A 20345-nucleotide genomic window follows, 5' to 3' on the forward strand; every position below is an offset into this window, starting at 1 on the left:
AACTTTTTGAACTGGGGAAGTGAGGGAAAAAAGTTTCGTTACTTGTTTCCTTCACATGGGAATAAGGTAAAGAGGATACAAACTCAGGAATAGGTGAAATCTGAAACAAATATTTAATGTTAGCGAAACAGTCACCAACTGCCAAGAACTAGAACTAGAACACAAGTGCTAACCTTTCTTCAGCTGACATTGCTTTTTGGTTGCCAGTGTCCTGTTTTGCAATTTCTCCTTCAATAACAGTGACCACACAGCAAAAATCACATATTGACATAGTGTAAAGTCTTGGAACAAGGCTAAGGAAGGCTGGAGCTACAATTCAGTAATAGTGCACCACCACCAAGAATTACGTGATCCCTATAAATTCAGACAGCCAGATTTTTCCGTTCCTGCTCTGCTTTACTTACTTCATCATAAGCAGTGTGACTGCCGTATAAAATACAATCCTGTGTGGATATCAGAACTTGGCATCACCATCATAATTAATGTTGATGTGCACAAAACCTGTATGTCAATGATATTAGAGAGGAAAAAATGCAGTATCTGTCAGGTTATAATGCTTTAATGCTTGTTTTCTCATATTCTCTCCATTCCCTCATGTGTAAGTAATTGCTTCTTCAGAGGGATGAGTGAGTGGTAGGGGAAATAGGTGAATAGACCTGTTAATGCTTGTTCACTTGTGTTGAGACACATTCATTTGTGTGCAAATGTGGCTTTATAGTAATTTCAACACCAGTATGGAAACCATAAGTAAAGTGAGGGAAGGCATTGTTCAGATAAAAATGATAAATGCATCATGCTTAGAAAAACACAACTGCATAAAGTCAGTACTAGCTTTTGAAGTACTTCTCTTTTTCTAGTTTAAATATAGATGCTCAGGCAGGTACACAAACACTCTGGACTGTGGCAGCAATGACTGTTTCAGTGATCCCTTGGACTGACAAGGAGTGGGGCTGGAGGGGGGGGGGGGGGGAGTGAGTGAGGAGAAAAAGTGTGTGACAACTGGGAGAGGGTAAGATGACAGGGGAGGCAGTGGTAAGACATCAGTCTCCCGTATGCATATGGAAGGACAGCATGTTCAAATCCTTATTCAGCCTTTCAAATTTAGGTTCACTGTGGTTTACCTAAATTGCCCTAAGCCAACTGCCGGGATGGTTCCTTCGAAACTTAAATGCACAGTTTTCCTCCAGAATCTGAACCTTGTTCCACTTATAGTGATCTCGCCACTGACAGGATGTTAAATCCTATTCTTCTTACCTTTGTTTTATAATTATTAATTATCTGAACTGTTCACCACACAGATTGTGATAAATAATAAAGTTGTGGTCTTCTATTGTGATTTATTCAATAATAAGCACATCATTGAATGATTGTCTGAACCGAACATAATGACAGATTCGGGAATGTTAGAAAGGAGGAGGAGGAGGCCACTCGGACCCCAGAATGAGGAGACGCCTCCCTGCAGCTTTCAGTCTCACACTTGTCACCCAGTTGTGGCGTGACTCTAGTCCTGCAATTTCAGGTGACCTGCTACTCCCTTCTAACCTCCCAGAGTCTATACCTCTTTCCTCCCTGAGAAAGGAACTAACAGTTCAAAAATGTAGGAACAGTTTTTTCACATTTCAATCTGTCTATCAGCAGTATTGGAATTTTACGACCTGAAGATAAGAACTGGCCAGCCATTCTGCCTCACTGTAATTTTATGTGAAGTGGATTATCTTTTTAATACAATGAAGCGGTTACAGCTTGTACAAAAATGTTAACTTGGTGCCATGTGTATTTTAATACAGAGTTCAGACCAGGAATGTTATAATTTCCTTAACACATTGCAGTTCACCAAGCTGCAAGTGCTGTTAATGAAACAGGTTGTCACATTCATGTTATATTTTTGCTACCTTGACTCAACAATCAACCTCAAATTACGTTTTAACAACTTCCTCTTTATGCATCAAACCTGCCTTATTTTATGGTTATACTTTTTTTGAGAGGCAATCTATTTCGTATTCAGTATACAGAGTGTTGCAGAAGGAGTGGTCAGTATTCAGGGGTATAACAAGTATGGTAATTCATAACAAAACAAGATCTAGTAAAAGTGGGCTCTAAAATGCAAACTGTAAGAGCTGTGAGCACTTGTTCAGGAAATATTTTTCACAGTAGCTCATGAGGTAAGCATTTTACAGCTCCTGTTTACTGAACATTTTTCTTCTTCTTTCGTGCGTACTACCACCTTGAAAATTATGGTAAGCAAAGAACTTGCAGTAGAATAAATTTGTTTCACATGTTCATAATGCGTAAGGTGTGTATTTTAGAGCCCATGTTTATTAGACTTTTTTGCTTCTAATGATAGTTCCTGTCATATCCCTGAATACTGACCATTCCCCCAGAGCCCCCTGTACATTTACTCTAATTTGGAGCACATTCATATCAGTACTTCACATAATATTTAAATAGGAATATTTCAAACAGTTTATGCTAACATAATAAGAACATTAGGAAAACATAGATTGCTGCTTATCTTAAAGAAGATGCTTTAAGTTGCAGACAGGTACTATGAAAAGACACTTACATACCACTTTTTGGCCAAACCTTCATAAGAAAAGGAAAAACATACACACACGCACACACACAAAATCAAAGAGACACACACACACACAAGCAAGCATGCCTCATGCACACATGACCCTGTAGAATGGAAGCAGCAGTCTGGAGGGGGCAGGGAAGGGGAAGGAATAGCACAGAGAGAAGACCACTGTCTGACTGCTAGACTGCCAACAGGCACAACGCCGGGAGGCCTTGGAGCAGGGGGTGGGGAGGGGGGGAGAAATGGGGTGCAGCAAAGGATATGGATGTGGAAAGAGAAAGATGGGCCAGCATGTTGACAGAGGGCGGCACACACAGAGGATGGGAGACAACAATAGGGAGGAGGCGATAGAGAGGTTGGAAACTGTTGGGTGGAGAATTCCAGCATAACCCCCAATCCCTGCTTAAAGCCTTAGGCCCTTAACAGAACCTCTCCCCTGAATATTTCGCTCCTCACTGCTATGACACACTACAGACCCACCTTCTACATGCTCCCCAAAATCCACAAACCCAGCAATTCTGGATGTGCCTTTGTAGACAGACCAAAGGAAAGACTTTCAGCCCTCTTTGACCAACACCTCCAACCTATTGCCTGTAATCTAGCCTCCTACATCAGAGATACCAACAACTTCCTTCACCAACTCTCTGCCATCCCAACCCCTCTACTTCCTGGATCCTGTGCTTGTCACTGTTGACACCACCACCCTACTACACACCAATATCCCCCGCACCCGCGGTCTTACTGCTCTTGAGCACTATCTTTCCCAATGTCCTTCAGACTCCAATCACATTGCCTCATTCCTCATACACCTTACTAACTTTATCCTAACTCACAACTACTACTCCTTTGACGGGAAGATATACAAACAAATTCGTGGCACAGCCATGTACACCTGCTTGGCACCCTCCTATGCCAACCTGTTCCTGGGCCATCTAGAAGGTACCTTTTCTAGCTTCCCAAAACAGAAAACCCTTAGTCTGGTTCATGTTCATTGATGATAATTTCTTGATTTGGACTCAGGTAAGAGACCCTATCTTCATTCCTTCACAACCTCAACACCTTGTGTTGAGTGCATTTCACCTTGTCCTTCTCAACTTGATGTGCCACCTTCCTGGACATTGACCTCTTCCTCTCTGATGGCTCAAGCCAGACTTCTGTCCACATTAAACCCATTAGCCACCAACAGTACCTGCATTTTGATGGATGTCATCCCTTACACACCAAAAAGTCCTTCCCATACAGCCTGGCCACCTGGGGACGGCATATCTGCAGTGACAAGAACTCGCATGCCCAGTACGTTGAGGTTCTCACCAACGCCTTCACAGACAGACTCAATCTCCAAGACCTAGATCACAAACAAATCTCCTGTGCCATTTCACCTCATACAACCAATCCTTCCACCATCCACAAGAATCAGCTACAAAGGATTGCCCCCTTCATCACCCAGTACCATTCCAGACTGGTACAGCTGAACCACATCCTTCACCAGAGCTTTGATAACCTTTCATCATGCCCTGAAATGAGGGACATCCTACCCAAGGTTCTTCCCACCCTTCTAAAGTAGCGTTCTGGTGCCTGTCCAATCTCCACAACATCCAGTGCACCCCTATGCCACTCTCAAACCCAACCCCTTGCCACAAGGATAGTATGGCTGTGGAATACCCAGGTGTAAGACCTGCCCACTCTGACCACCCAGCACATCCTATTCCAGTCCTGTCACAGGTTTATCCTACCCCATCAGAGACTGAACCAACTGTGAAAGCAGCCATGTCACATATAACAGCTCTGCTGCAATCATTCCACAGTATTTTATGTTGGTATGACTATCATCCAGCTGTCCACCAGGATGTATGGCCACCACCAAACTGTGGCCAAGAGGAAAGTAGACCACCCTGTGGCACAATATGCAGCTGAGTATAATATGCTTCATTTCAATAGCTGCTTCACTACCAAAGACATCTGGATCCTCACATCCACCACCAGTCTTTCTTAACTGCACAGATGGGAGTTATCCTTACAACATATTCTCTGCTCCCGAAATTATCCAAGCCTCAACCTACAGTAACATGCTGTGCCCACACCCTCCACCCAACAGTTTCCACCACCTCTGTCCAGTCACATCCCCCCTATTTTAATCTCCCACCCACTTTGTGTGCCACCCTCTGCCAATGGTCCCACCCATCTGTCCCTTTCCCCACTCATCTCCTTTGTTGTTCCCCATTCCCCTAACACCTCCTCATCACCCCAGCTCCCCAGCCTCTTGACTCTGTGCTTTAACGGACAGCACTCTACTGTCCCTCTACCATTACCTGCTATCCATTCCCTGCTCCCTCAAGATTGTTGCTCCGAAATGGCAGTGATGTGTGCATCACGTGTGCCTGCTTGTGTAAATGAATGTGTGTGTATTTCCTTTTCTGGTGAAGGCTTCAGCCGAAGTTAATGTGTTAGTGTCTTTTCGTTGTGCCTGTCTGCAACTTGTCATCTTTATGGTAAGTAGCAGCCCATCTTCTACATATATTGTTGGTATTCCAGCCTAGAGTTTCCATTGTTTGATTATGTTAACACAATGTTAGTTAATAACATAGTATAGTTAACACACATTTCCTAATACATCTCAGCAGCTCATGACGATTTCCAAATATTAATTAAACTGGTCTTAGATTTTTGGAGTGAAGTTTAAGCAGTGACCATTATTACATTTTTGTATTCATGGGATCAGCAATTTTTTCAACTTGGGGTACTATGAAATTTTAAATATCAAGCACTTTTTTGACATAAAAGCTAACTGTTTCATAGGAATCAGAAAAACATAAAATACTCACAGAATAAAAGAATTTGGAAAATTAAGTCTGGCATTTGGTTTTAGCATGTACCTGATAATTTTATTCTGAAATTAAATTCCTAAAAGGAAAAAAAATAGTATTTATTTACTGTAGAAGTCGTATCAAACCAGTTGGAAAGGTTCCACAATGCCATGTTTCAGGTGTCAATAGGAAAATGAGAAATGGAAAGGTGGCTTTCACAAAGGGAGTGAAGGGTGGGGGAGCTGTTTTGGTGGAAAGGGAATTACAAAATTGGGTGGAGGGTGTAATGGATCTGGGAGATGTAATTTTTTTACCGTATTTGTCGATACCGAATTGTAAATGTTTTCTTATATTTTTGTCAGGATTTATTATAATTTGTCTTATTATATGTTAATTTACTTCTGTTTTTGAGAGTAAAAGCATATTGATTACTATTAGAAAATGTATCGAAGAATAGCAAAGAGACTGATTACAACTGGAAGATTGTGTGTGGTGTAAAACATCTTTGACGTTGGAGTCTTTCTTTGACTGTACTTAGTCGGCAGCTAACTCTTGGTGTGGGTTGACGGAAGAACAATGAGAAGGTCGCCGTCATAAATAATTTTGAAGTATGTTACTATTATTTTTGTATTAACTAAAAAAAAAGAAGAAACTACATTTGAAGAAACTGTATTTGAAACACCAAAATGAGAGAAACACGTTGAACCACGTCAATTCTGCAACCAACAAAGATGCATTGTGGAATCATACTTAGACAACTGAAGCCAAGACTATATCGCCGTGTAAACGTCTAATGAAAAAGGTACTGTCACGAAATATGGCAAATTTAAGTAAATAAAAAATAGTGATCATATTTTCAATTTGTGTCTCGTCCGGGCCAACATTAGCCGTATTTCAAGGGGGATGGTGTGAAACATAACAGATGAAAAGTGAGTGTGAAGGTGCAGTTTCTGTGATGCAGCTGTGGCCACATACTCATGTGAGACAGCTTTATTGGCACCTAACGTAGTTTTGAAGGAGTCTCATTTTGAGTCCATTTGGCCAGCTAATTGAATTGCCAAATATCCAGATTTGTGGAGCATTGAGATGTGACAGTGGCCCTGTGTTTGATTGCATGGGAATATGTGGTCGAGCATATTTGTTGTCAAGGATCCAATAGACCACATCTGATTACACAAGGGAGGATTGCCATACTGTGCACCAAGCACATTGTAACACTTTCACATGTGTGCCTGCCAGCTGAGAACATGTAATCGACTCCCTGCAACATTATGTATCATCTCACACTATTGTAGACATTTTCTTGGTTTCTTTGTCACTCAGTCAGTTACTGATTACGTGAATTTTGCTTTAGCCCAGATGTTTGAACTTAGTTAATTCAAACAAAAAATAAGAAATATTTCAGAAAGAAATGAGCAACTCATCTAGTGTTAGGTACCTGTTTTGTAAAATTTATTTCCTCACTTGATTCATCATATAATCTGTAAAATAACATTCAAGTCGATTTGTACCACAAATGTAAATTCATTGTTGAATATTTCACATGGTGTTCTCAAATCTTTTTCATTCACAAATGCATCAGCATAAACTTCCTTTATTTGCCTGTAAATTTATTCTGATTTCAACTTCCAAGTGTACAAAAATTAACCAACAACTCTCATCTCACACTTTCTAGAACTTCGTACCACACAGTTCTTTTCAAGCTACCGCAGGATGAACAGCAACAACTTGTTTTGGCAGGCATTCACACAGACTGATACAAGTTGTCAAGGAAACCATTCCATATCTTATAGAAGCCTGATATCAATCTACGCAGAGGGAGTGTGCAGTAGGTCATTATTTCTTCAGTTACCATCATATTGTGTTCCACTGAGCAGAGATACACAGTGGTTAAGATATTGCATTCACATTCAGGAGGAGAAGGCTTCAAATTTTAACTTCGACATCCTGATTTATGTTTTTGGTTTGTGTTCAAAACCAATGACCAATTTCTTTCTCCTGTCTTTGTCCTATCCGAGCTAGTACAGTGCCCTGATGTCTTTGTCTTCATTTGTCTTTCTAGGCCTTCTGAGTTTTATTTCTTACTTTATCCAAATCTGTGAACAGATCAGCACCATAATTTGTTGTTGCTATACTTCACAGAAGTAGGAATGTCTGCTTCTTCCTGATAATGTGTAACTTGACTCATTCTACATGCCTGAAGGCTCTCTGTTATAAGAATATTTCTGTAACACAATTTGTGAACTGAAAGTAAGCAAAATTCAACTGCAATACAACTTTAAAGTGATACTGGAAAATGTTGATAACATTTTTAAAGGTCAGTAAGGGTGGAAACATGTGGTTCAGTCCTATCAAAGTGACCAGCAATTTCGTGCATTTGTAATAAGTGTAGAGCTTATAGGAGTACATGAAATGCAAACAAAATTAGATATGAGATCATTCAAACCAGTCCTCTTCCTTGAGCTTTGGTGTGGAACTTTCCACTGGAAAATTGGAATACTTAAGTTAGGTAAATGAAGAATTTGGCTTTGAAGTGTTCATCGCAAGAGTTATTTATACAATAAGCAGAGATCACTCTAAGATTGCAGTACTGTGAGTGGGTTTGGAAATGATGAAATGAGATGAGCACTTTCTAGGGAAAGTGAAGTGAGACTATGAAGTTTAACTTACACTGAATACAACAGTGAAGCTACATAATTGTATCTACAGGTATAGAAATAATTCATATCTTTTTGTGAGAAAGATTGTTCATTAAGAGTTTAAGCATACTGTCATAGGCATCTAATTTACCCTCCTTGTTCTTTCTCCAAGTAGTCAGTTCTCTCTGAATATGCTACACATGTTCATCTTATCCACCATTTGTACACTTCGTGTGATGCCTGAGTGGCAAACCTCCACAGTACCAGTGAAATGTGCGTTCTTATCTGAATTACATTCTTTCAAGATACTGCATAAGGCAGAGAATATGATTGAGTTTGTAATAATATCCAGCTTTAATATTATAGACTACAGTGAGTTTGGATACAAGTTCTGTGCCACATGGAAAGTGAAGCAGTGACTCGAGTAATCAATGACACAATAAGGCAAGGTGTGCAAGCAGTTTGATATTCACAGACATTATTGTTCTCTGACATGCTCTCTTAATTGTCACATAGCTCAAGCTAAAGTAACATTTTCTGCACATCTTCTTGTTCTAAAGTGAGTCCCTTTTCTGGCAGAGATGCGAAAGTAGTTATGTTTCTGCATTTTAATATCCTCATGGTAATCTTTGAAAATTCTCAATTATGTTTCAGAACCATTCCACATATTATTCCAAATTATTTGGTGGAAACAAAGAAAGAAAATAAAATAAGAGATTTAGCACTGGAGCATCCACAATCTTTCTTAAACATGAGCACAACACCACTAAAAGTAAATGTTAAGCAAGCTACAACAGTAATAAATCGAACCAATCATAATCACATACCGGTAAGTGACTTTCTTCTGTTCAATCATCAATAGCATTTACACCAAACTTGGAACTACTCAAATATTATGTATAAAATGTGATAATTTGCAACAGCAATTTTCTTTTAATTTAATAATTGGAATAATATGACAAAGAAATGGCCATTTTGAGCCTCTGGAGTTGAACAGGACAAACATTAAGAATTTAAGATGATACTGGAGAGCAATTCAGTCCACTGAGTTATACCAGAATTCAAATTTAATGGAAAAGAATGGGAATTCAGACATAAATGAATTATTTTTTTAGTTAGTACAAGGACATGATTATAAAAACTACAGTTCGATGCATTAAAAATAATGGCATGTTGCAGTTATATTCTGATGTGTTTGAAATTTCCAGTTGTGTGCTTCACCAATCCACTCGGCTTTTACTTTATCAATCATTTGGCATTGCTTCACAAGAACATAATGCAAGATATATATCTTTTCTGTACATGTAGTGTACATGTTCAAACTTAGTTTTTGTTGTCCTATTATGTAAAGTATTTATATATCAACATTATGCATTAACAATGATGGTTTCGGATCCACTTTAAAATGGTCTGGAAGTGAAGGCCAAGACTGTTCCTGGACTTCAATGAAGTACACACAGCCAACTGGAGTGGCTTTTCGTTAACTAAATATGCAATTGTGGAACAAGAGCAGTCTCCGAACATGGAGAAACTAAACTGATGGCCATCCAAAATTCAGCACTAGGAAAGATCGGAGATACAACATCCAAATTGATTTGGGAGATAACATGTACAAAGCTTATGATTGAAAATACAGCCTCATGTGAAGTGAGGAAGATGATGAGTGCTGCCCCCATTGCTTGGTATAACCGCTGCTACTTGCCTCAGCATTGAATCAAAAAGGTTCTGTATGTGTTGTTGGTGTGTAGCAGTCCATGCTGCTTCCACATATTGCCAAAGTTGATCTGGTGTAGCAGTGGGTGGTGTAATAATGGGCCAATCGTTCTGTAATAATCGACTAGATGTTTTCGGTAGGCAGGAGAACAGGGAGGCCAAGACAGCAATGCAATCCAGTGGACGATGAAGTCTTGAACATTGCATTCCATGTGTGGTCATGCATTATCCTGTTCCAGTGCGGCTGTTGGCAAGCTCTGAAGGTATGAGAGGACAACAGGATCCAACACTTCAGAGATGTAATACTGGCTGCTACAGGGGTGTGAGAGTGGAATCCAATACCATCCCAAATAGTAATATCAGGTGGAGGACCAGTATGATGATGCATAAGGCAACAGTTCAACAGCCTCATGGTGTCTCCAGACTCTACTCTGACCATGCTGGAGGTGCTGGCAGAACCAGTATTTGTCAGTAAAAACAGTGTTGTCCCATTCCGTTGGTCACATCTGTTTTCATCGCACCATTGCCACTGCAAACGTCTGTGGTATTGACTTGGTGGTAAATGCAGCAATGGACGCCTTGTGGCTCTCCATTCTGGTGCTAAAGACATCAAGTGGTATACACAGACAGTGCTTGTTGGCAATAGATCGAATTTGTTGTGATATTGTTCATGATGTAGCAGAGCAATCCATCACTGTCATGCACACAGTAGGCCTGTCGTCACATGTAGTGGTGCAACAAGGTTGGTGCGATCAGTCCTATAGGTCTGTTGTTCCCTCCTTAATCCAGAAATTACAGACCCACATCACAGTTGCTTGGTTCCATCTGATGTAATTTCTCTGAAGGATAATCCGCAATCCCTGTAGGGAACTATTCTTTCTTGGTCGAACCCCAAAACATACTAAAAAGATGCTCACTATCTTCTATGAGGCATACTGAAGCTGCTTACGCAAAACAACCATATGAAAGAACAATTCCAGTACAGCCACGTCACGGTCTGTTCCCCCTTTATATAGCACTTGCAGGTGTCGCTACTGGCACCCTTGATAGGTTCCTGCACTGAAATGCTAATCACATGCATTTCTCGTCACCGCAGATGCAGCTGCAAATTTCACCTGATGTGGATGCTTCCTTCAGGGTGTTGCATTTTGGATGGCCAACAGTGTAGTAATGCATTTTGTTGTCGTCAGTCTACTGGCTGCCACAATTTCCTCTGTAATATACAGTACAGCTGTGCTAGGCTATGCTTCCAACGTTTGTTCAGTGTCAGTGTAGATACCACTTTGTATTCATTATCAGTTCCTGGCAGATAACATTATGTAGGAAAGCGTGAGGCAACACTGACCCTACAACCGCTCTTAGAAGATAGGGTAAGGACAAACAAACCTTCATTTATAGGTATACTTAGAGGAAGCTTTTGACAGCACTGGCTGAAACATACACTTTGAAATTCTGAAGGTAGCAATGACAAAATATGGGGAACAATTTGCTATTTACGACTTGTACAGAAATGGGATGGCAGTTATAAGAGTTGAGGGGTGTGAAAGAGAAGGAACAGTTGAGAAGAGAATGAGAATGTCACCTATTCCCAGTGTTATTCTACTTTTACATTAAGCAAGCAGTAAAGGAAACGAAAGAAAAATTTGGGGAAGAAATTATAGTTCAGGAAGAGGAAAGAAAAACTTTGAGGTTTGCCGATGACATTGTAATTTTTCACAGCCAGAAAAGGACTTGGAAATTTAGTTGAATGGAATGGACGTCGTCTTGACAGGAGGATTGACAAAAGCAAAACAAGGGTGATGGAATGTAGTCAGATTAAAGCAGGTGATGCCGAGGGAATTAGATTAGGAAATGAGACACTAAAAGTTGTAGATGAATTTTGCTATTTGGGCAACAAAATAACTAGTGATGTCCAGAGTAGAGAGGATAAAATATAGACTGGCAATGGTAAGAAAAGCATTTGTGAAGGTGAGAAATTTGTTAACATCAAATATAGATTTAAGTGTTAGGATGTCTTTTGTGAAGGTAGTTGTCTGAAGTGTAGTTATGTATGGAAGTGAAATGTGTATGATAAGCAGTTCAGACAAGAAGAGAATAGAAACTTTTGAAATGTGGTGCTATAGAAGAATGCTGAAGATTCGATGGGTATATCGTGAAAGGAGGTACTGAGTAGAAATTGAGGAGTAAAGAAATTTGTGACCTAACTTGACTAAAGGACAGATCAGTTGATAGGACACATTCTGAGACATCAAGGGATCACCAATTTAGTATTGGAGCAAAGTACAGGACCTGAAAGTTGTACAAGGAGACCAAGAGATGAATACAGTAAGTAGGTGCAAAAGGGTGTTGGTTGCAGTAGTTATTTGGTGATGATGAGGCTTGCACAGAATAGGATGGCATGAAGAGCTGCATCAAAACAGTCCTCGGACTGAAGACCGCAACTGTAAAAAAATAATGTTGTAGAGAATGCAGCCTCTTTGGGTCTCCCATTGTTCATAAAATAAATGAGCTGCAGGAACTGCTTTGGCCAAATAATTCTTTCTCTCTTGGGACAAAAATAGTAATCTATACATAATAGAAATCCTTTTTTACCACCAATTTCAATGGAATAACTAGCACTTCAGAATTTGTCTTTCTCAGCTAATCAGTTTTAGTAAAATCCAATCCTTCTTGGAAGTGAAAAGTCAAACATTAAGTATGGATTGAAGACAACTTTGCTAATGCTGTGACCAGATACAATGAAAGTACAGTATTCACTAATCGGCCGAAAATAACAGTTAAACAACATGTGCATGGTGCCTTCTGTTGTTCTGATCACCAATCAGAATGGTCATGCTCACTTTCTAAGAAGACATCAGTGTTAACTGCAGAGGCCTCTGTGTGAGTTCTCCAGATCACCAGGTGATTTCAGCTGAATGAGGTCTAAATCATAACTGACTCATTACACATACAGTGAGCTCTCATCATCCCAACAATGCTGAAGGAAAATAACATTCACATTAATGAACAGGATGCTCAAGGCATTTGAGCTGCAGCATTGTGGAACTTCCACTATCATCTTTGTGTACCAGCATATCGAGGTTTCTGACGAGAAAGTGAGTGTGTAGCTGTCTGTGAAAAGAATGCTACGCGCAGTGGGCACTTGCTTACCCCCATATTCAGTAACTCCCTGAATTAAAATAAATAACCAGGGCAAGAAGAGTTAGAGGAAATGCGATGGCAGAGAGGTTACCAGCACTCTGATGTGTAACCTGCTTCCTGTTTTCAATTGGATATAATGACTCAGATGTTAACCACAGCACTGAGTTCCAAGTTTACAAAGGTGGTTGATGTACAAATATTTTAGACAGGCAAGTTCTGCATTCAAGTCCTGGTGTAACATCAGTTTTAATTTGGCAAGAAGTTAGAAAACGGCTCACACTCCACTGCAGAGTGACAAAATCTGTGTTCCAGAGCAACATCTGAATTTAACTACCATACTTTTATTGGCAGTCCCCTGTGAAAATTTTGAAATATGGGTGAATTTCGTGGAGATGTTCGAAAGTTCAGCATGCTAGTTACCCTTTCTACTGGAAGCACTCCTGCCAGCACAACCTGTCTAGCGGCATCAACAGATAGCTTCCCCCCAAGGGGCTCACCACCCTTCGAGGTGTTTATGCTTGTCTGCCATGGGGCCCCAGCCTTTGTAGCACCTCTCTTCCCTTTCCATGCTGCATGTCTATCCTCCTGCCATTCTTTTTCCCCTGCCTTGGAAAACATGCCTTGGATAGTTTTGGGAATGCATTCCAAAGTTTTGATAGTCCAGCATCAGAACAGTCCCTCATCTGTTTTTTCTTTCTTTCTTCATTCTCCATTCCCTCACCTTCCTCTGCTTTGGTGTTTGAAGTTTCTCTTTCTTTCTTTTTCCTCCATGTGCTCCTGAAGACCGGTCCATGCAGGTGTCTGTGTAACACATAATTCCCAGACCCGAGTTGATAGATAAGATTCGCACTGCTCAGGGAGGGCTGATTGTCTGAGCTGTTACATTTCCAATTCCAGTTGGTCCCTCTCTCAAGAGTTTGGGAGATGTGACATCAAGTGTGAACAATCACCTAAGGAGGTGAGTCCCCCCTCTGAGGGGGGGGGGGGGGGGGCAAGTTGGAAGGAGCATGCCGTCAGAGTTGCTGGCAATCCTGGGGGATTTTTTTGCAATGAGCCAATCACCAGTCTACGTCTACTAAACATAAACAGAATGAGGCTAAAGATTCAAACACTATCCAAGCTGCACCCTGGTTTCTCATGGTATCACAAACTGAAGGAGGTCATCCTTTGCTATGTTTAGTCCATTTATTACTCAGAAAGGTGCTGATGCTATTGCAGGTCCTGTGAAATCATGCTCTCACTGCTATTCTGTTTATGTCGAGGCCCATCATATGCTGAGTTCTTCGCGTGGTGTTACACATTCGGCTGCTTGATGGTCTGACCAAGGGAGAAATCCAAACTTATCTCTCTGATCAGGATGTCACTGCAATCCATCGGGTTAGAAGATGATGCAAACTTAGTACCTACATGCATTCTTTTTCTTACATTTGATTGAGTAGTGCTTATATTGAGGTTTAAGGCAGACTGTGAAGTCATCCACGGTCCGACTGTACAATCCAAATCTGATGCATTGATACCAGTTCAACATTATAACCACACTCACATATCCTGTCAAAACGTGGCCATATGAGTTGCTTGCTCACAAGGGAGATTACCCGTCATCTTCTCCCCGCTCTATCAGCTGTAATGGTGACCATGCCACCTCATCCTGTGAATTTTCCCATGTATCTAGAGGAGCTGGCTGTCCAGCAGATCTGGAGAAGGAAAAAGTACTCTATCTTGTCACTCACAATTTGCTGGCTAGTCAAAAGCCCCACATTTTACCATCCAGCATTATAGTACTGTTCTTGCAATGCCGTGCCGACTTCTGATCTCCAATACAGTACTGCAGTTGTGAAATCGCACAGTATCATGGTATCACCCCTGTCTTCTTCTCCTACATCTGCACAACAAGCCACCAAATCATCACCCCCGGTGGTGAAATCAACTGTTACACAACCTGCTGGCCAGAAAGAACAAAAGGAATATTCCCGTGATGACTTTTTACGTCCATCCTGCCAACAAATGTGTAAGTCTTCATCTACCAACTGTAAACATCCTCAGAAATTGAACAAAGACAAATGGTCTTCTCCTCCCAAGACACAGAGATTCTCTTCAACGGTGTCACATCATGATAACCTCACTGGCTGACCTCCATTTTGACGATGCACAACACCTACCATTTTTCTGCCCTGAAATCCACAGGCTGATCCAGGGAGAATGCTGATGCCTCTGTAGATTTCGGAACGGGATCCTTCAGCCTATGCACCCCGTAGCAGTAAGTCTTCAAAGGCTGGCATTCAGCAGCTGCTGAGGTGACTATCCGTCGTTTGTTCCCTCCTTCCCATTCTTCGTTATGATTCTTCTCCAATGGAACATTCGTGGCATTAGGTCCAACATGGAGGAATTACAACTGCTCTTGAAATTGCAGTGTCCTGTCATTTTCTGCCTCTAAGAAATAAAATTGCATCCTCACAACTGCTTTGACCTATCAGTTTCCTTCTGGTCCACTTTGACCTTTCCCTGCCCCCATCACCCTTCCCCCTCCCTCACCTCTCCCCTACCACCTCCCTTGAGGATGGCATTCAATGGCAATGGGGGAGTCATGCTGCTCATTCAAGATGACTTTCACAGCACAGCCAAACATATCACTGAACACCTGGCTGCGAGCTGTTGCAGTCATATTTTCCTCCTCATTTCACCTTTTCTCTTTGTAATGTCTATATCCCTCCATCATTTGCTGTAACCATGGTTGACTTACTCCAGCTTATTGGTCAGCTGCCTCACCCCTTTTTGCTGCTTGGCAATCCTCTTTGACGCTCTTCAAAATCTTGTCCAACGGGTTTCCACTTGGCTGACCTTCTCAATCAACTCAACCCCATGTGTCTTAGCATTGGAGCACCCACATTCCTTTCAGACTCCACACACACCTATTCACATTTGGACCTCTCCTTCTGCACTGCCCAGCTTGCTTGTTGTCCCGAGTGGTCCATCCTCTCTGACACACTCTTGAGTGACCATTTCCCGTGTGCTATCCCTTTGCTGACTCCTACCCCACCTTCATGTAAACCCAACTGGAAGCTTTCTAAGGCTGACTGAAGGCTTTACTCCTCCCTGGTGACCTTCAACAAACAACTTTTCCCCATTCGTGATGACTAGATATAGTGCCTTACGAACATTATCCTTACCACTGCAGAACATTCCATAACCCACACTTCATCTTTACCACGCCTTGTCGCAGTCCCCTGCTGGACTGAGGTGTGTCACGATGCAATTCCTGCAGGGAGATTTGCTCTCAGTGTTTTTAACTGGCATCCTACAGTGGCAAACTATATTTGTTACAAACAGATGTGTGTTCATTGCTGTCACATTCTTGGAGATAGCAAAAAATCTAGCCAAATTTCATTTTAACAGTTTCACTCCCTCTTCCGTCTTGTAGGGCAACCTCCTTCAGATCTCTGGGACCAAGGTCCACTCCCCAATTTCCGGCCTGACTGTGACAATGATGTCATTTTGGATGCCGTTGTTATCTCCAACACCCAATGCATCAATTTTGTGGAGATTTTGAGCTCCACCTACTGTCACCCTGCCTTCCTCCCTTGGAAATGAGTGGAGAAGGCTCATGTGACACCTTTTTCCTCTCAGAATCATGACTGTTACATTGCCGTTTTTACTAGGAGAGACCTAGACCACGCTCTTGCTTCATCTCGATCTTCCACCCCAAGGCTGGACGGTGTTCACATTCAGATTATGCAGCACCGTTCTCATTCAGGCAAGAACTTCCTCCTTTGTACTTACAATCACATTTAGACAGATGGCACATTTCTTAGTTACTGGCAAGAAGCCACTGTCGTACCCATACCTATGCCCAGTAAGGACAAATGCCTTTCTTCTAGCTACCGCGCCATTTCTCTCACAAGCTGTGTTTGCAACTTGAGGGAACATATGATTCATGGCCAGCTCGTATCGTGGCTCGAGTCTCACAATCCACTAATGACTACACAATGTGGATTTTGAGTGGGCTGGTGTGTAGTTGACCATCTCATCACATTGTCAACCCATGTCATGAACAGTTTTCTGTGGAAACACCAGATTATGGCCATGTTTTTTGATTTGGAGAAAGCCTACAACATCTGATAGAGGACTAGTATCTACCGTACTCTCTACATCTGGGGCTTCCGAGTTCGCTGCCCCATTTCCTTCATGAATTTTTAAAAGACTGAGTTTTCAAGGTATGTATTGGTTTGGTCTTGTCAGACACCCTTATCCAGGAGAATGGGCTGCCTCAAGGCTCCATCCTGAGCGTCACCCTCTCTGTTATCGCCATTAATCCTATTATGGACTGTTTCCAATCAGGCATCTCTGGCTCCCTTTTTGTCAGTGACTTCACAATCTATTGCAGTCCTTCTTGGACTTGTCTTGTTGAACAGCATCATCAGTGATGTATTGATTGTCATGTCTCATGGAGCATTGACAATGGCTTTCACTTTTCCATTGACAAAACTGTTTGTATGAATTTCTGGTGGCACAATGGGTTACTTCCATCATCTTTACACCTTGAGCCTGTCACTCTTCTGTTCGCTGAAACTATGAATTTCTTGGCGCTCATACTTGATAGGAAACTTTCTGAGTCCTCCCACGTGTCTTACCTGGCCACACGCTATACTCGGTTCCTCAGTGTCCTAAGCAGTACTTCCTGGGGAGCGGATTGGATCACCCTCATCCATTTGTACCAATCCCTAGTTTGTTCAAAGTTGGATTATGGGTGTTTCATTTATTCCTCTGCACATCTGTTCATCTTATGCCGTCTTAACTCAATCCCTCATCATAGAATATGTTTGGCCACTGGTACCTTTCACACTAGCCCAGTCGAGAGTCTCTGTGCAGAAGCTGCTGAACTACCACTGTCATACCGGCATGATGCCCTCCACAGTGAATATGCATGCCATTTGTCTGCTGTGCCTGATCACCTATCCTGTGTCCTCTTTTTCAATGATTCCTTTGACCACCAGTATGAGGCATGCCCATCTTTTCTGTTACCTCCGAGGAGTTTTCTTTCGGCTAATGCTCTGGCAGCTAACTTCATGTTACCTGCCATATTCCCAATAGATGTGAACCCTTCACTGCCTTGGGTTTGTGTGGTGGCCTGTGTTTATCTTGGACTTCATTCACTTCCTAAGGACACTATCCCAGATTCGATCTATCACTGAAGCTTCTTGACCTTCGCACACAACTTAACGACAGTGCCCTCATGTATACTGATGGCTCTGAGACTGACCATGGTGACGGGTGTGCCTTTGTCATTGGCACCGACCATTTTCAGTACTGACTTCCAGAACACTGCTATATTTTTACAGTATAGCTCTTCGCCCTCTGTCAGGCCAGCTAGTGCATCCAGCAACACAGACTTTTTTAACTGTGTCATCTGCTCCAACTCTCTCAGTGCCATTCAGAAACTCTGTGTGTTGTACACTGTCCTCCTACCTTGACATGCTAGGCTCTTCCATCCCTTTGGATGATCTGCATGTTGCCATCTGTTAGCAGGTGGTGTCACTTTCGTGTCACCATTGGTCTTCTCTTCACTGGAACAAGCTCCAGAGAATTAAACCTCTCCCAGTGGCTTGGCCAACCTCCTCGCAGCCCCTTTGTCATGATTTTCAGCCATTGCCATTTGTTATGTGGTGATCCTTCCCCACTTTCTGTTCATTGTCATCAACCTTTGACAGCTTGCCATTTCCTGACCGAATGCCCTTTTTTAACTGCTTATGTTCCAGTGTATGTTTGCCATCTGAGTTTTTGCTCATTGTAGTGGTTAATAAAAAAAGAAAAGAAAAAGAAAAAAAGGTTGAAAATGTGGGAAGAATTCGTAAGTGAAAATGTGTGTGTGTTTTTTTTTAAATCGTTAATGACCGTGAAAAAAGGGAAAGAAAGAAAGAAATGCAGATCGGACTTCGTATTACAGAAAAGCTATAGTTGGGGTGGTCCTTGTGGCGTTTTTGAGCAAAACCAATTTCCACTACAAAAATTATTGAAAATAAACAGAGAATAACAAAATGTAACTGACAGGGGGAAGTGGCGTAGATAAGAGTTCATCCTTTACTAGGTTAACTTATCTTCTTTCGTGCGGCGTCCAGGTCTTCAAAAATCTCCTTCATTTCAGCGTGAAAAGTCTGCTCCGAAATCATGCAATCGTCCATGAATCACTAATTTATACCAATTAAAATCATCTTGATACTGTATGCAATTTAATTTACTTTGCTGCTTCCATCCTCCGAATTTCTTAACAACTTCCACAATATGTCTACACATTAAAATCAGATCAAGACTAGCTAATAAGTTTTTTTTAACGTCTTCATCAGATCACGCCTGCCTTAAGCTTCGGCTATCAAGAGACAAACAAGAAACGGATAGAAAAACAAAAAAGAGTTACAATTTTAGTATTTTCTCTCTGCCGTCGAGCGCTCATACCACTGTGATGGTATAATTTTTGTCTGAGGGAATGAGTGTGGCGCGGTGAAATTCAAAGTCCCGCTACATCATTTTAGTGAAACACACAGGCAGTTGACCGTGTTTTACTTTTTATCCATTTTAGCAATATGGGAAATGACATTAATCTCTGGTTCAGAAACTCCACTGTCTCTACGGTGTATTTTGTGGATTTTTTCTGAGGGGGCGTCCTTGTTCCTAGCTTTCTTTTCTTCCATCGAATGGGCTTAACATGAAGTCACTTCTAACTTCTTTTATTTATTAGTGTTCTAAGGTTATGACATGGCTGCTTATGATCTTGTGATGAAGCAAACTGGGATATTTTTACTTCCCCTTGTGATAGCATTCCGTGCTTTTTATTTCTTTGTTTGTTGTCCTCGGTGTTGACTTACTGCATTGTGATACTGGCTGAAAATTGGAGTGCAGAAGTACAACACTGACTACTTTAAATAATGTAGTCGACAGGTGCATAGATGCATTTCACAGTAGTTTACTTTCACTGTTTACAACCCCCAATAATACACAGTTATATATGGCCAGTGCACTATTGTTTAACTTTTGATAAGCCTCATTAATAGGTTGCAGGTGAACACCCACATACTGCAACAATAGTTTCCTGTTGAACATCTACAAGCAGTAAAAACCTAAACACAAAGTTCGCAGTTCTTGAAGAATAGAAAGATACATACAGAGTAGGCACCATCATTGTTTTAACCCATGGCCTAATTGTGTAACACTTATTTCACAGTTCAGTTGGAGCATTGTTGTTATTCTAACCAACACAGGTTTCTAGTCTGAAACTCGGTTGTGGACTGACTGTCTTGGGGCCAAAAACCAGGTCCTTATATAATCTCACAATAATTGGTACTGAACTTATACGTTGTTCAAAGTTAAATTTACAGAAATTACAATTATAACTTAACTCATTAAATTAACTGAATACATCAAAACATTGGTTGTTTTTAACAGTTTCTTCTACTGGAAGAGTTAGGCCGAATTATTTGT

The 20345-nt window shown here is 41.3% G+C and overlaps 1 protein-coding gene across 1 annotated transcript in view; it reads left to right on the forward strand.

The window, feature by feature from the left end:
* The window catches only part of LOC126175129 (caspase-2), a 77162-nt gene that overhangs the window by 26636 nt on the left and 30181 nt on the right, over positions 1-20345 (forward strand). The window contains exon 4 of the mRNA XM_049921683.1: positions 8676-8850. Coding sequence (XP_049777640.1) covers positions 8676-8850 — 175 coding nt within the window. The remainder of the gene's footprint in view (positions 1-8675; positions 8851-20345) is intronic.

Source organism: Schistocerca cancellata, chromosome 3 (assembly GCF_023864275.1).
Source record: "Schistocerca cancellata isolate TAMUIC-IGC-003103 chromosome 3, iqSchCanc2.1, whole genome shotgun sequence".
Lineage (NCBI taxonomy): Eukaryota > Metazoa > Arthropoda > Insecta > Orthoptera > Acrididae > Schistocerca > Schistocerca cancellata.